General features: G+C 40.1%; 1 protein-coding gene across 1 annotated transcript in view; it reads left to right on the top strand.

The window, feature by feature from the left end:
- GPC6 (glypican 6) overlaps window positions 1-15294 on the top strand; it is a 725714-nt gene extending 710420 nt beyond the window's left edge. Inside the window, exons 8-10 of the mRNA XM_058018930.1 lie at window positions 1102-1238; window positions 10103-10278; window positions 10712-15294. Of these exons, the coding sequence (XP_057874913.1) occupies window positions 1102-1238; window positions 10103-10278; window positions 10712-10914 (516 nt within the window). The 3' untranslated portion in view covers window positions 10915-15294. The remainder of the gene's footprint in view (window positions 1-1101; window positions 1239-10102; window positions 10279-10711) is intronic.
- The last annotated feature ends 2670 nt before the right edge of the window (window positions 15295-17964 follow it).

Genomic DNA, 17964 nt, shown 5'->3' with positions numbered 1-17964 from the left:
GCATGGCACAGCAGCATAGGCCATTTGTGAGGAGAGCTATCATGTCCTGAGAAAAAAAGATAAAAGAGATAAATAGCCGAGTACAATATTGTACCTCAACAAGCTAAAAGACAATCTCAAAACTGAATGGAGGAATGGAGAGCTTTTATTTCTTGGTTTTTTAAAGAACAAAGCTTAGTGATTTCCTTTAAAAGCTATTCTACAAGCTCCCCTAAATCCTATTACAACTTAATGTGAAATGCATCTGTTTCCATAAGACCCACAGTGGCGGCATTCATCCTTTGTAGTCTGTCCTTTGTTGTTTTTGCTATCTATTCTTGTCGATTTCCCCACTCTAGTATACCATACACAAAACAAGAACGGATAAAATTTTAGTCAGAGCATTTATTTATTAAGTTGATGCTGGAAAATCAGTTTGTTCCTGCTTGCCACCTGAATCATGCCAAATTAAATTATTGTTCAAGGAATTCATAAGGTAAAGAAACTGTTTCAATACTGTCCCAACATTTCTTGCATGTGGATTCTGTATTCAGCTACAGATATTTAGCTACACATAATAGCAGGGATGAATACAGCCTCTGCATGACTTCTCACTGTAACTGAGATCTAAATGTACTGCAATGTATTCAGCCCGTGTATCTTAAATCAGTTCAACATCAGCTCAGCACTGCACCATTTTTTAGAACCTGCACATGTAGCTGCCTATATAATATTTTTCTAAGACATGACCAAGCTGGTGGGTTTATCTGATGTACACTATTGAACTGAATTCACATTCAGCAGACTGTGAGGCATATTAATTCTTAAAAAGGTGTATGTTTAGAAAATCTTAGATAAATGGAAACTAGGAAGCACAAGATGTAATATGCTTTTATTAATGTCTTGCCTGTGAAAAAAGGTGACTTTGATTATTTGTATGTTCTGAACTCAAATGCTGGGTGTCTTGTTTTTAAACACGAGGACATTAAGTTTTAGCACCTTTAGCTTTTTTAACCTTCACCATCATCACCATTACAAATTTATACAATGTATTGTTTAACATTATAATTAGCGTGGCTGATGTTTTTTAATCTGTTTTCCCTCTCGTTGTCTCTTAATCAGGTAACAGACATTAAAGAAAAGCTAAAGCTCTCTAAAAAGTTCTGGTCAGCCCTGCCCTACACAATCTGCAAGGATGAGCGGGTGACAGCGGGTCCGTCCGTCGAGGAGGACTGCTGGAATGGCCACACCAAGGCGAGGTGAGGGGGACCCCTCTCCACCCCACCCGGCCCAGATCCCCACCTGGCCTGAAGCATTCATGAAACTGGGGTCTTTCACAAAACTGCTTATGAGGGTGAAACAGAAATGGGGAGAATAAGTCACTGTCCACACGCTCCTTGTAGCCAAGATTACTTATTGTCAAAATGCCATTAAAGCCAGAGTGTGAGTCTGGGTAAATGCGCACAGAGGGTCAGCATGTGAAGGCAGAAAATGTGCATTGGTTCAGCTCCAGAAGGATAATTTATACTGAGATTTCAAAGAGCTCTTTAGGTCCATTTAGCATCCCTGTGTTGGGACTGACAGCTTGTGAAGAAATTGCACTCTTGGGATACCATACTGGGATGAAATGGAAATTGGAATTTCAGCTCTGCTTGCTATTGGCTGGCAAAGCTTAGGGCTATTTACTGGGGGGGAGGCAAAAAATGAAAAATCACCTCCAGAGAATAAATGTAGCACTCCTACTTATCTTGTGTAGAAGATTTGACCTTATGTTACTTCTTCAAAGGTAACTGTGATCATCTGCCCATGTTTGTGATGAGTATTCTGTGAGTTTTAATTTTGAAGTTTACTTGGCCCTGGTTGCAGCAGAGCAGGAGCCAGCAGATGAGCAGGTGTCTCCAAAAGTCCCAGTGTGGATTCATCAGCTGACAGAGAAGAGGATGTGATTATCCCTGCTGAGAGGGGGAGGAATTGGCTCGGGGACCATGCCAGGGGCATGGTTTCAGGTGTGCAGCAGTATCCTGTGCTTCTGGGTAAACATGGGGAGTGGAGAGGTTTGAGTGTCTGGTGACAGCTGAAACTCGAGAGAAGTGACACATTCTGGCACTCAGGGACTGGAATCTTTATTTTCCTTTTGCCTGAAGATACATATGAAGACAGAATATAAAAATTAGGCAAAAAGAAAAAACAACCTACCAATTAAACAAACAATATAGAAAATGAGACAAGCATGTAAAATATAAAAATGGTGAAAGTAAGACAACATAGAAAAAAAACTTAGAAAAGTGCTCAGTGTCATTTTAGACAGATGTATGAATGGATAGATGCATAAATAGATTGCACCCACCTCACCATCTCATCTTCTGATCATTTTGACAAGGAGCACAGTTTACAGGAAGATGTTTCACACTGAATGCACACCATTTTTTCCTTGCCTTACTACATAGCCTTCAAAGGAATTCATTTTGCAGACAGGAGGAGGGGGCTGTTTGGGGTACTGCTAGCCCTTTGAAACTGCTTATGGATGCATGTGAACAAATCTGTCCAAAAGCATGAGCCATTGCTTAGTTGCTAAGTCCCAGATCCAGAGAAAGACCCTGGGGATTCAGAGAAGTACTAGGAGGAGTGTCTGGCTATTACAGGACTCATCATAAAGGAACAGTGTGAAAAGAGAAACAAAAATGCCTGGATTCTCTTTTTCTATTTTATCCTTTCTTTATGAGCTTTGAAAGACGTGAGCTCAGGCCTGTGCACTGCCAGCAGTTAAGCAGAGTTTCAAGGCGTGCCAGCTAAATTCCATGAGCCACATCAGGGTGCATGCATCAGTAAGAGATATATGCTACTCTTTCTACAAAAGAGCAGCCAAATCCCTTAATATCTATCTATTCCTCCTGGTTTCCATGCTTAACCTAGTGTCTGCACCACATCTGGCAAATACTTGGCAGCTCTCTTCTGCTCCTGCACTGAAGGGTTTGGCACAGCTTCCACGTTTGTTGGGAGTTAAGGAGGCACATTTTATGCATGCAGTTTTTCACCCTTCTTTTGCAGAATTTATCTTATGAGAAGCCTGGGTTTCTTCAATATGTCTTCTGAGATTAATGTTCTGGAGAGAGAAGAGCAGTCCTCTGTTAATAATCTCCTTGGTAATTGAACACAGATGTTTCACTGGATGTAGAGTGACAGCTTCAAAATATCACCTGAAGATACCATTTCAGCAAGTCCAGCCACTGCTCTCCTGCCCAGTTTCTGTTTAATATCCATTCTCAAAGAAAATGCATAGTCATAGTCTTAGTAAATGTTTCAGGTGGAGGCAATAGTAATAAATCAGAGAAACACCACAGAATGCCATGGCTGGATATGAAATAGTATTAAAAACAATATTGAAAATAAATAGCTCTAAATGCAAAATCACCTCTTGGCCAGTGGACAAATACTTTTACTGCAGCAGAAAAAAAAAAAGTTTCCTTGATCAGACTGATTAGTATCTGATATCAAATACTAGCTCACAAGAACAAGCATAGCAAAATCTGGCCAGTATTCATATATATATATATATATATATATATATATATCTGTGTTCACAGTGTCAGCTGTCACAAGCACCCCTGTGCTATATGACGAGCTGCATGTTGAATTCCAGAGAATATGACAAAAACCTGTGAATAAAAAGGAAACTTAGCCACCTCCTGTCTTCCTAGACATTAAGGCAGTAAGTAAGAAGACAACATGGTGTTGGCTACCATTGGGAAAGGAAATTATTGCTGGGGTTTTAATCGAATCCTGTTTTAGAATGAAGAATTAGAAACTTTGAATTGCCAGATAGACATTATGCCTTATGCTTCACTTTACACATCACCTTTTGATGCTGCTTTTACAGGGGAAAAGAGTTACAAACCTGAGATCACAGAGAATGAGAGCTTGGCTTTCTCCTCAGAGAGGCATTACACCAAGGTCATTTGTGGTTATTACACTCCCTAAATATCACTTTGCTGCCATGATTAATTTACAGTGACACCAGGTCACCAGCTGAAGGTCGCCAATTCACAAGTAATCATGGAGTAACAGAGCCATCCATTTGGTGTTCTGGAAGGGTACACTTGGCTCATTGCTGATCCTGTACAAATAATGGTTTTAATCAGGTCACATCACGTAGAAACTAGTGCTGTGGAAATGGGAAAATATTTATTAGATGGATGAATCTCTTTTTTTTTGAAAAATCCATATTAAAGGCAATAATAATAGCTACTTCAGACAGAGTGCCTTTTAGAGAGATGCCCAGCAGGATTTCTCCATCGTATTTGTATTCACAAAAGAACATGAACATAATTTTTTGTTTAAAGAATTAACATCTTCTACCAGATGTGCAGAGACAGATTTCTGAAAGCTATTTAGGATCTAAAAAACAACATTAAGCTCAAACTTTGAAAATTTACCTCCCTCCCTACATGCAATTAAACTCTTAACAACAGCTGATGGCAACTTCACTAATAGGTATTCTTCAGAATCAATATATTTTCCCAAGAATTATGGAAAATCAGGCTTTAGGACTTAAACCAAGTCCAAGGTATTAATCTTTGAATATATGACTTTTACTGAAGTAAGAACAGCAACCAAATCCAGAACCCTCTGATGCTCAGGAGAATAACCTTGAATTGCTTCAGCCAACTCAGCCAGCTCATTCCAATCAAAGCATCTGAGAGATTGTGCTCATGCACTATCGTCCTGGTGCTCATGCTCACCAGGGCTGTAGAATTATTAATATGTCTCAGCTCTGAAAAGCTGTAATCCATGGAATAGATGAGACCTGCATTCCTTTCCACAAAGAAGCTATCACTCCTCCAAACAGAAGAAGAAATAGAATTATATATGAGACAGAAAAATAAAACAAACAGAAAAACATAGAGAAAGGTAAGGGATAAAAGGGAAAATGAACACTATAATTTTCAATATCTAGCTCAAAACTTCGAGGTATGTCACCAAAGCAAACAAAGGATAGAGTCTCAGCTGTCCTGACATTCTTTACTTCTCCTGCCGCACATGTGGAAGTGTCTACTTCTGTTGCAGAGAGCTTTTAATTTCTGGTGAAATTCAGTGGGAAGACTCACCAGATCAGTGTTTGCCCTGAGGAAGTTGCTCACTGCTGTCCAGCAAAGCTTGCAGTGACAATGAGTTGAGTGTCCTTTAGCTGGATGGAGGCACAGATGACTGTTTAGCACCACTAGTGAAAGGGGGAATAAACTACTTCTCACCAAGTGTGAAAACTGCTTATTCTTAATTGATGCTCTAATTTATTTTTGTATCCTAAAAAACTAGCAGTGAGGATTTTCTCCCTCTCCTTGTGTCTGCTCAAGCTTTTCTCCAAGATGGAGGGGAAAAACCAAACTGAAAATATCCTTTGGGGATTACCTCCTGAGCAAACAGAATCAGATGAGGTGAACTAGTTAGCCAAACAAGCCAATTTTCCACTGCACTTATCTTTCTGGACCAGATGTGACTGACTAAACCCAGCCCAGCCTGAGTAAGCCTGTGCTGTATTTTGTATTCTATTGCCTACAATTCTGTGCAGCTGGAATAACTCCAGCACTGCCTAGGTGGCATGCCCCAGTTGTACTGCAAGCAGCTGCTGTGGCAGCAAAGTATGGAGAATGTTGCCCTTAAAGACAGATTCTTTTTAATAATCAGAGGAGTCCTCCTTTCTTTTTTTTCTTTTATTTTGTTTGGGGGGTGGGGTGTCAACTCTACATGCTTTATATATGTGATTGATTCATCAATAATTTTTAGACTTGAAAAGGAAGGAGACACCATGGAACATTAACAGGTTATTAAAAAAATAAAAGAGGGGGGAAAGAGAAGTGGTTTTAAATAGGCTTTGTGGTACTTGGCCATGATGTGCCAAAAGACATCTCTGCTGCGTCTGCTGAGACAAGCAAGAACTGTGGAACGGCTAAGAGAAACAGAAAGCATTAATATTTTAGAAAACAACATAAATTACACTAAAATCCTGACATAGCTGAGCAAGGAGCAAACACCACAAAACAAACGGTATTGTTCAGCTTCTCTATACTCAGAGGGCTAAGAAACCTTGCTTCTCTTTTTTTTTTCTTTTTTTTTGCTTTGCAAGGAGGATGGAAAGAACAGACACTGATTCAGGTTGGCACTTCTCTTCATTTATAATGGGCATACAGTTCCTGTAATGGCCAAGCCTACAAAGAGATCATTAAGGAGAGCAGAAGCAGCAGCAAAGCTTAAAATTCACAAGGGTGTCTCAACTTACGGAACTGCAGCAAAAGCAGCTGTGTTCAACAACTTTGCCCAGCCAGCAACAAATCTTCTGTCAAATCATGGTCCCAAGACATGGCTTCCTATTCGGTGTGACTTAACCCTACCCCACACACATCAAAATGTTTTTGTCAGAACATGTGTTGGGCTGCCTCTCCGAGGCTGCCACTCAGCCCACTCACCTTGGGCTGCCTGTTCTCATATCTGCATCAGTCCTTTAAAGAAAGGAAAGCTATTTGAAGCTATTTCATTCAATAGAGGCTTTTCTGTCTTTCCTCTCCCCCTGCAAAGAAGCAGGTGAACTAGTTGAGTGATGAGGGCAGAATCCAGCTACACATTCAAACGTGTAAATTCAGATACTTCAATATGGGTGACACAATAAGGGATATGCTGCCCAAGCAGTTGTAGTATCACTGGAGATTCTTTGGGCTGTCTGGGATGAGTGTGACACAGCACACTGCCTCCCCTCTGGACCAGAGCCCGGGCTAAAACTGCTTGAACATTTCTAAAAGCACCAATGTTAACATGCCTGAAAAGACCCCCAGAATCCTGTCAGTGTACTCAAAGAGGCAATTTTCCACTGCCTGAACACACTTACCTACTGCTATGTAAGATGGTCTAAGTAGTCATGGCACCTTCATGGAACTGGGAAATTAGACCCTGGACCTAGTGGATATTCAAACCCTACTGGAGTGGCAGCATGACACCAAGCAGCCCACATCCTAGTGACTAAAGTGGAATTCAAGACTCCATCCAGCTGCCTTAAGAAAAGCACACACTATTAGATGCCCCAGATGTCCAGGACCTCCCCCTAAAGCCTGCAGATATGATCCAGAAAGCCTCACCTTTCAGAGCTCACCTTTCAGAGCTAGTGACAAGAAGAGGAGGAATAACTAAGAGCATTCAAATGGCACCAGCTGTCTATGTTTATGCAAGGAAATCCCAGCAGATGAAACATAATGAACTAGTCATTTGGCCAAAGGCTCATGGGACTCCAACAGCTGTCCCTGCTCCACTGATGAATAAACTCCTGACTAGCTGTGACTGGATGTGGTGGTGGCTAGATCTTGTGAGAGTGGGACTCTGCTTACGCCCAGACACTTGCATTTGAATACACAAGATTTGTGTAAACCTAAAGAATAATTTTCAGCCTTTCTAACTCTTTTGCTATTATGTCCTAAATGCCAAGGGAATTTAAGCATCCAGCTAACTCTTAGGCAGTGTTAAGACCATGGATTTCTTGTGACCTACACCAAGTATGTGTCCCTTACACACCTAAGTGAGGTACACTTGCCAGGAATGCTTTGGGGGTCACCAGATCCTGGGCAGATAAAGCACGGTGTGTAGCAGTTTGACAAAATCATTGAATGGGCTGCCCCATGTAAAGTTAGACAATCCTGAGAAGGACATGAGATGCACACTAGTCACAGTGCAAAATACAAACCTCCATGAAATGCACACACCAGAGCACTCTCTAATTGCTTTAAGTCAGCACATTCTTCCTTTATTATTGATGGTAAGACAAAATGAAATCAGAAAGAAATCAGTCAAAGAAAGCCTGTGAGCTGCCCTTCAGAGCTATCCTTAGGTTCTCATGGACAGCTTGCAATAAAGGGCTGCTAACCTTTCATAAACAAGGAAATCAATCCACATGAATATTTAGCAATTTCAGATCACTTGTAGCTGCTAACAGCTATGGCCATTGTCATGGACAGGATACAGAGCAAGGCAATCATCCTGTCTGAGCCAGTAGTTCAATCCTTACATTCTTGCTTTTTTAATCAACTGCACCTTGAAATTGCTGATTTACTACTAGGCTGAGTAATTTATCTACAGCAGCCCTTTCATTGGTAGAGACGTGTGACAGATGGAGATGCTGTTCCTTTGCAGTCCAAAGCATCCCTGCCTGCCAAGGTCTCCATCCTACTGCCTCCAGGCAGCTCTGCAGAATTATTTCCTATTCTGTCTTTAGTGATTCATAACACCATGGCCTGCAGTCTTCCATACTGGGGGAGGTAGCTCTGTGTTCTCACCACAGTAAATCTGACTGCAGGAGTCTGGATGGAATCCCCACAGCAATGTTATTTCTCATCATGGTGCCAGTGAAACAGCAGGATATGCAGCTTGAGGCTGGGTATTTTGGCAGTCATATTTGGTTCTTTGATTTCACACATTCCCAGGATTATTCTCATGTATGCCTTCAAAGGCCACTGGTGGCGAGTGAGTCTCATCTTGCAGAGTGAGGACCCATCACACTGAGACTGAGCCCTTCCTTGGTGCAGCACAGTGTGGTTGTTGAGTGAGGCTCCAGAAGCAATGCAGAGCTTATTTTCCTTTCACCATGACTTCAACAAAGTCCTTTCATCTCCCTTACTTTCACCTTTTTTTTCCAGAGATATTTGTTTTTCCAGACCAATATGAGCAATGCCGTCATCAACGCCAGACTTCAGTGCTGGTAGAGAATTGGGCATGCACAAGTGAGAGTGATGTGAAATTCTCTCAAACTATATTTGGTACCAAGCATCACAAAAGTTTGTCTTTAGTAGGCTAGACTGTGCTATCATTACTTATTGTCTGAGCACACAAGGACTCCCACAAACATCAGTAGGACAGGCTGGTATGCAAACTAATTACAAAATAGATCATATCCTTATAAAGAACGTAAACAAAGGATAGATCTGCCCCAAATCCCTTACAGCCTAAATATGAGACAAAGATAGTAGGAAAGACAGACAAGAGAGGAGGGAAGCTGTGATGCACTATTTTCTCAGGGTGCCATGCCAGCATAGAGAAATAATGTCAACCTTTTTTCAGCCTGGCAGCTGTAAAATGCACTGATAATTTTTGACAGAAATTCGAAGCAGGAAAAAATGTAGCTTTGCAAAAGCCTACAAGGAGAGCTTCCTGAGGACAAAGAACAGCAGGGGACAAGGAGTGCATCTTAAAAAAAGGGTAATGGAGATTTTTACTGTAGGATGATTGGAGGCACGGGCTGCTTTTTGTAGGGGAAAGATGTGCAAAAGCACACTTGCTGCTTGCAAGCAGCCTAAGACTGTATTATTCAAGGTCAGAGAAAGGAATGCTGCAGTAATCAAGAAATTCTAAGGTAAGAGCCTGAATAAAAGATTCAGATTTGTGGATGGATAGGAAATGCCATACCCTAAATGTTATGCACGAAGTACATGAGACATGAAAGCATAGCCTGGTTTAAAGGAATAATGACCAAATCAAAGAGAATACTGGAGTTTGGTAAAATTATAATGCTTTTTATGGGCCTGGATGTCATGTAGGCTGGAGATGTTGTTCATGGTGGTCTGCAAAAGAGATGCAAAGAAGAATTGGAGAAGAAAATTAAGTGCTCTTTTAAACTAGAGCCATAATACCTCAAGATAGGCTTCTAAACTGTCTCAGAACAACAAATATGCTATATACAACAAAGGACTTCATATTTTTTAAGCAGAAAGAAATAAAAACAGAAGAATGCACTGTTAGATGCTTAATTTAGTGTGCAGCCATTCATGTCAGCAGAGGATATGAATATGTGGTGACTTACTGCTGGCTTATGAACCTTTTCCATAGTTCGCACAGTCATTGCTCTTGCTGGGGAGTATATGGAGAGTTAGGAGGTTGAAAAACCTAAATCCTTTCTCCACATGCTCCCCATGCAGCTGTGCTACTAAACAGATCCTTTGGAGTCAGTAAAATTAAAAACTATATTTTTAAAGCAGTTTTAATGGATCTGTTTAAGAACAGCACATTGAATTTCTTAGCACATCATTTACTGCACAGTGTTTTATTTCTGGAATTACTGTGCCTCACACTAATCTTTCATTCTGCTGCCTAGATACTTGCCTGAGATTATGAACGATGGCTTGACCAACCAGATCAACAACCCAGAAGTAGATGTGGACATCACGAGGCCAGACACCTTCATTCGACAGCAAATCATGGCCTTGCGTGTCATGACTAACAAACTGAAGAACGCGTACAATGGGAATGATGTCAACTTCCAGGACACGAGTAAGAAACCATTAGCTGTCATTACATAGCTGTAATTTTGGAACCCATTTATAAATTGGCTCCGCTGCAATGACTTTGTGGTCTTTGTGCTCTGCGCTGCTGACAACATAAAAAGTCTTTTTCTGTTCCATGAAATTCCAGTTATATAATTGTTTCTTTTGCTTCTCTTGCTTATCTCCATGTTTAATACATCCAGACACTGAAGGCTTTCCATAATGCCAGCAGTCTGATCCTTTTTCAGAAGAGCACTTAATCACCTAATTAAGTCACAGTGGGTTTCATTTGGAAGCTTTACTGAGTGAAATTTAGCACCACCAACACTTCCTCATTCCCGATGTGTTCATCCCCACTGGGGTGCCAAGTGGAAGGGAGCAAAGGGATGAAAGCTGTAAGCTGTATCACTCACGCTGATTCCCTCCCTCGTTTGTGCCAGGTGACGAAAGCAGCGGCTCAGGCAGCGGGAGCGGCTGCACAGATGACATCTGCCCCACCGAGTTTGACTTTGTCACCACCGAAGCGCCGCCTGTCGACTCGGACAGGAGGGAGGTGGAGGCTTCAGCCACACAGCCTGGCTGCTCACTGCAGACATTGCTCCTCATCTTCCTCAGCCTCCTACTGCAGAGACAGTGGAGATAATCCTGGATCTAGTCAGAGAAACTGTGTTTTAGCTACAGAAACAGCCTACTTTCTTCTTTTCTTATACTCTTGGACAATGGACCATGCCACAAACACTTGCAGTTTTCTACAAGATGGCAGTTATTGCAACCTGCTTCCCATTTTAGTTTTCCCAAAGAGTACCAGGTGCCAGACTGAACTGCTTCCTGCTTTTTTCAGATATCTCTGAAGACAATATCCACTCTTGAGAGAATTCTTTCTCAATTCTTTATTACAGGAGACTTTCTGAGCTTCATTTCCTTTTATGCTGCAAAAGGGAAAAAAGATCTTACAGTATGTGTTTTTCCCCAGTGAGAAAAAAGACGGGGGAAGAAACCAAGAAAGTTTTCTTTCTGAATCAAGCCTGACTCAAGGCTGCTGCATTTCAACAGAATATCCACAAAACAAAAAAAAAAAAAAAAAAGACAAGAAAGGAACAAAAAAAAATGCAACCGTTCTTCACTGACAGCCAGGTTTCCTAGAGGAACTTCTGTAGGATGATTCAGGTCATCAGAATGATCACTGTTATAGGGAGGAAGGCTGGATTTTTTTTTTCCCCAACACTAAAAAAGTATGTCTCAGCAGTGAATGTCTTGCACTCCATCTTCCAACCACATCAGATTGGTATGAAGGTAGAGAAGCTGAAAAATAAGTTTATCTTTTAGTATGGTAGTAGCTCCACTAGCTTCAGAATGTCATGTTACAGTTGCTTAGGATTTGAATCTTAATGCCCAGTAAAAATAGGAGTAGTAGCACGATTTCACCTAGTTTCTTTTAGGATTTATCCATGTTATAGAATTGTCACAGTTTTCCACTTAGCTCACTCCTGTGAGCTCACCAGCCATGATGGTAATGTTAAACAACTCTCTTGACCCCTCACGGGTTCAGACAGAAAATAATCTCTTGTGATGTAATCTTTTTCCTTTTGTTGCTGTTCTGACATCGATTAGAACTTTTTGCTACTATGTCCATTACCCTACCAAGACAGCAATTCTCTAACAGACTAACAGCAACCGGATCAATAGCGTGTTTCACACCTAACTACATCCTTCATATCAGTTAATTTCAGTGTCACAAGAATTTCTTCTACAAAATTTCAGATCAAGCAAGTATATAGTACTGACATGGAGATTTCTTTCACTTTTTTAGTCTTAGTATGATCATCTATTTTTATATATATAAATATATATAAATCACAGATTTTAACTTCTTAATTACGAGCTCAGGGTTGACACTTCTTTATAAGGAAAAAAAAATGTTGGTCAACCAACTCTTCTTTTTTTGCTGCTCTGAAAAGTAACCCTTTAATGACTGGTGAGCATGAAAATCAAAGAAGAGAATTTTTTACATATCCAGTTGTCCATTTCCTAACAAGTTTGCAGGTTGGTGAAGAAAACCTCTCTCATATGTGTGTGGAGAGGGCAGGGGGGAGCATGTGAGTTTGTATGATAAGGCTAGAGAAGGACATGGATGTTAATTGTGATGGTAATTGTACTTCAGATTCTTCAAGGATACATTGCTTTAATAATCATTGTCTAAATGGTTATGGTCTGGGATAGAGTTTGCCTGATTTGCATCTGGTCATAAAACCCAAGATGGAAGCTGTTTAAATCCCGGACAAATGTGTGTCAACAATTAGACATCAAAATCTTCCTTGTTTTATCAACCACAGACAAAGGATTTTTGGGGCAATTCTGCATGGTGTTGAAATGATGGTGTTTGCCATAAATTTATTTCCTGATTCTTACGTTGACTTTGGAAGTGGTGTACACAAATTGTGGTAACACTGTAAAGCCAGCCAACCACATTCCAATTTAGCAGCAGAGCAGGTAGATCATATCCATTGCAATAGCTTTTTCTTGTCAAATTATAATTAGCTATCGATTTAGGCATGAAATTAAAATAGAAAACACACAGCACGTTAGAATAAAGTATACTTAAGCACTTTTACCAAAAAAAGTATTTACAATCTATTTATATAGTATGTCTAATAGCAAAAAGCATAAGTTTTGAGCCACTTGTATTCAATTCCTTTTTTTCCCCATTTATTTACTTTGAAACATAATGATAGATAGCATCATAGAATCATGGAATCATGGAATGGTCTGAGTTGGAAGGGACCTTAAAGATCATCTAGTTCCATCCCCCCCTGCCATGGCAGGGATGCCATTCACCAGATAAAGTTGCTCAGGGCCCCATCCAGCCTGGCCCTGACAGGTGGTCTGTGTGCCCAGATTAGTATGTCACTGTCTAAGGGTGCAGATCACACAGGTCTTACATGGCCATAGCAATGCTTCCCACTTCTCCAAATGTTCCCCTGGAGCAGGTCTTCTGATAGAGCGTTTACTGTGTCCAGGAAGTTTAAGCCAATTCTCATAGGCTTTTTCTTTTGCCCTGGTACAGCTGGTATCAAGCAGAAGGTATTTGCTTTTAATTTTTTTCCTGAACTTGCACATGCAGTTTTCTACAAGGAGAACCCTTTAAACATCTCCCCTGATCTATCTCTTTCTACCAATCTCCACATCCTCTCTACATCCTCAGCAACTTTGTTTCAGGAGAAGTTTGATTTTGGTTTCTCTGGTTGTGTGTTTATTCAGTGGTAACTGATTCTATATCCATCTGATTATTCTGGATCTGAAAGCTTATTGACAGGCAAAAGTCTCCAAGCTGTCTGATGCAAGTGCTCTGCTGTACTTGCTCCGCTCTGCTAGTGAAGGAGCTGATGGACTCATCAGGTTTTTGTGTTGGCCTTGGCACACATGTAGGTGATCTGCTGATGCCGCCAAGGTATGTGTCCAGGGTGCTCTCATCTATTTGCAGACTTCCATGGATTTTGGACAAGGAGTAAGTTGAATGCTTTTGGACAAGCAGTAAGAAAGAACTCCCTTCAGGGCTTCACTGAAGGTGCTCATCACTGGAGGAGCTTGCCCTGCTCCTATTGAACTGGATGTTATAAACTGCCACTCAAACAACACACTAGCCTAATCTTTGCCAAAATGTGATTCTTGCCAGAGTTCTGCCAGAAATTTTTGTCTTCCGTATTATTTCTCCTCTTATTTTGCTACTATGCATGATGACATTTTGTCAGGAGATGGAGATGCCTTTGCGTTAAGTTACAGTGTATACATTTCTTTAATAGTCCCTAAAGGTTGAATACACTCTTCATACATTGCATTTTTCTGAGATTAAGAGAGCCATTAAATCTCCAGAGAAAATTAAATTGGGAATGAAGGAGAGAAAAGAAAAAGCATTCATGTTCACAAATGTGAGAATCTACATAATTTCCAATTATTCTGTTTGGACATCCTTTGCATCCAATAGCTCTTCTTCTGAGGTAATTTTTTGGTGTGCCACAATTTAAATATTTCTCTTCTGTTAGCAGCAGATAAAATAAGAAATTATAAAGAAGACAATTACATATTCAAGAAAAAGGAGCTAAGTCCAAAGGAAATGTCCTTTGATTGTGTAAGCCCTCTATGCTGCACAGTCCAGAAGTTCTTCATATGTAATGGTCTTTTAAAGTGGAGGCTAATAAAAAATTAAATGCAATTAATCACATAACCATTGCTGTAGACCCCTATGAGGTTTTATCTTTTCAATATTAACTGAATTGTTTTTGCATCATACCCAAATTTTTCATGTTCATTGTACTGCAGATTTTTCTATTGATGACTCAGTACATAGTACTGTAAATGCAGTGCAGACTACCTGGACTCTGGCCAAATTTAGGCATTTCAAAAAAAGACAATCAGAAAAAATTGAAAAAAGAGAATAGAGATTTCCTGCAAAAGAGGAAGAGGAAAGGAAACTGTGCCTCCGTGTTCTGGTAAGGGTTGATCTATCCCAGTTCCCTTAGAGGCATCATAGACCTCTGTCCATGGAAAGCTCTGAAAATCTGAGTCTTAGATGCACAAATCATCCCAGTTCTGTGGAACTTTTAGTAAGAATGATCCCCACAGATGTGTGAACCAGTTTGAGCTGCTTCCATGCAAAATGGCTTTACAGTGCATGTGACTGAGTGCTGGCACAGATTGCTCAGAGAGGCTGTGGAGTCTCCCTCAAGGGAGATATTCAGGAACCATCTGGACACAATCCTGTGCCATGTGCTCTAGGGTGACCCTGCTTGAGAAGGGAGGTTGGACCAGATGACCCCCTGTGGTCTCTTCCAACCTGACCCATTCTGAGATTCTGTGATTCTATGAGCTGGAGCTGTTCTTGGGAGGTGGACTCTGTGCAGTGTCTCAGCAGGCAGCAGTTGCCTTCAGTTTACTAACTGATTCTGAAACATTATCAAATGTAACTATACTTATTCACTGAAACTTTTATTATTTCAACATAAAAATAAATTACAGCACTGATGCATGTTGTGTTTTTTGTTTTTAATTTGCTTCCAAAAATAACCCATTAGAACCGGATACAGAAAATTTTAGAACAATTATGCAGGTTTCTATATATTTCATTATGGGTATTTAGAAGAAATCCACATTTCAAAGACCACAAAACTATATTTACTATATTAACCCACAAACGTTCAAACCTGCTAGAGGAGAATGGATAGAGTTAACAACAGTGGAATGTTACATAAAATTGAAAAAAACATAATTTTAAAGGGCAATTCAGCAGTCAAAGGCTAAGTCTTAGTGTCAGTACTGACATTATGTTGTCAAAACATAATAGACTCAGCAATGCCTACTTTCAAGAAAAATAGGGCAGGTGATGCACTGAACATGCAATGTTTTCATTACAACTATTCAGAGGGACTGTGAGGATCATATTAATATGTGTAATTATGACCCTTTTTGGATAAGATAATGATAAAGACCAGAGAACCATGGTAACAGGGTGTGTGAAACATAAATGTTATGATAGTAACAATTTCCTCCTCTGTTAAACAGTGTAGGAGATACAATGGAGAATGAAAAGCTTTGATTTTTAAAATAAAGTTCCAACATCAGACAAGAGTGATGGTCTCAAATTAATTTAGTCTGAACATTTTGCAACAATCTGTCCAATTCAAATCTGCTGACCAAACAACCAATCACCTGAGGGTAATTTGCCAATGTAACATGAAGTGCTCACTTACAGGATCTACTTCATTTTTCTACTAAGCTGAGTATATAGTTGATTCTGATTGTGCATCATATGAGGTCATAACCAGACTTGTGCATTGCACCTGTGTGAAATCCTGGTGCCATGACAAAGCAAATGGGAGCTTTGTCATTAACAAGAATTTTGACTACAATCAGGGAGAAAAAAATTTGTCCCTTTTTTTCTGGAAGCTGTTCATATGTGGTTTATTTCTGACTCTTAATAAAGCAACAACACAGTCCATAAAAGAAGTGATGTTAGCATTGTTACCTGCAAGTTTTCAAACTTTACTCCAAAGCAGTTACAGTCATTCTGCCTGGTTCCCCCACAGTCAAAGGTCTCTGGACTTTCCGGGAGTTCAAGAAAGTCTCATGTGTTTGTCCATAGCTTAAAGTCTACACAGTTAAATCAAATAATTTCAAGAAGCTGAGTCAGTATTTCAGCCAGCTCTTATTTCACCTCCATATATAATTATATAGCATTGATCATTAACAATATAGCACACATGAAAGGCTTTTGTCTCACACTGATGAAAAAAACCTTCTTCCTTTTCCTGCTTTATTCTGCCACCAAGAAATCTGTGTGCTTTAATACTTAAAGCAGTTGGCAGCATCTGGTGTGTAGTTTGTTTATTAAATTCAGAACAGCTGTATTACTAAGAGGAGTTGTCTTTTTCCTAAGAGGGAATAGGGAAAGAGTGTGTCCATTTATCATTAGCAAAAAAGATGTAAAGAATGTTGACTATTTATCTTAGATATATCGGAGGTCCATCTGTCAGCATTTCTGAAGATGTTTTAAAGTCAAATTTGCAGGGAAGACAAATCTACTCCCACTAAAACATAAATCAGTATGATTTTCTTCCATTAAAATAATGCAGAATATGTGGCTTTCAGTTCCAAGCATTGAGGAAGTTAGAAAGAAATCTGATTTCTCCAAAGTGGGAGGCTACAACTCTCCTTCTCTCACCTCCTGCAGCTCTTTTGTAGCTCTCCAGGGATCTCCTGAGCCTCCACACAGATTGTCTGAGGCAGGGAGCCTCCTGGGCAAGCAAGTTGTCCCTGCCAACAATGGAGTTTGTTTTTCCAAGACGAATAGAAAGACACCTGAGGAATGAGTCAGGGCAGAGTGACTTCAACAGTGAGACCCAACAGATATATATGACTGTGGGGCATTAACAATAAAACCAGGTGAGGGACGGCTGGAGCTGCTCACATCTGTCCGGCTCTTCTTTTCAACCTACTGCCTGTGAATTTTCAGTGTAGACTGATTATAGCTATCTACTCATGGACATAGCAAAGGCATAAATATTGCTTCTCAAGTCATCAGTGCTTTGGTAGTCTGCTGCAAAGTTTCTCTCTTCTCATTGTCCTGGTAGACTGTCTAATTCTGTATCTTTCAGAGTCTGAGGAAGAGCCTACTACCTAAAACAGATTTCTGTGTGTCAATAGTCCAGTCTTCATTTGTAAAAAGTTTTATTTAGGCACAAAAGTTGTTCACATGTCTCATAAAAATTACTCAGTTTCACTGTGCATCTAATGAGTTTTCTTGTCCAGCCTGAAAATGTCACTCAGAGGAGGCTTTGGAGTAAGTCCAAACTCCATTAATCCTCTACATTTCTTAGAGGTCTCCCAAGTTCCACTAAATACCCCAAATACCAGGTTACACGTGGACAGTGCTCCTTTTCATCCCTCCTCTCCTCACTCCTCACCTCAAAGTATCATCCTGACCTTGAAAACCTTTCAAAATAAATACTTCATCATTTCAGCTAGTACATTAAAAAAAAAAAAAAAAACTTTTGCTTTCATGTTTCCTGATGATAAATAATTCTAACTAATGCTTCCTGTATGCCACATGTCCTATCTGTCTCCAGTGTTAGCTATGACAATTTTCTTCTCCAGGCTGAACTGTCTTTTCTGTCATTTTTAGCTCACTGGATTTTCTATC

Source organism: Melospiza georgiana, chromosome 2 (assembly GCF_028018845.1).
Source record: "Melospiza georgiana isolate bMelGeo1 chromosome 2, bMelGeo1.pri, whole genome shotgun sequence".
Classification (NCBI taxonomy): domain Eukaryota; kingdom Metazoa; phylum Chordata; class Aves; order Passeriformes; family Passerellidae; genus Melospiza; species Melospiza georgiana.
This window is presented reverse-complemented; position numbering and strand designations above follow the sequence as displayed.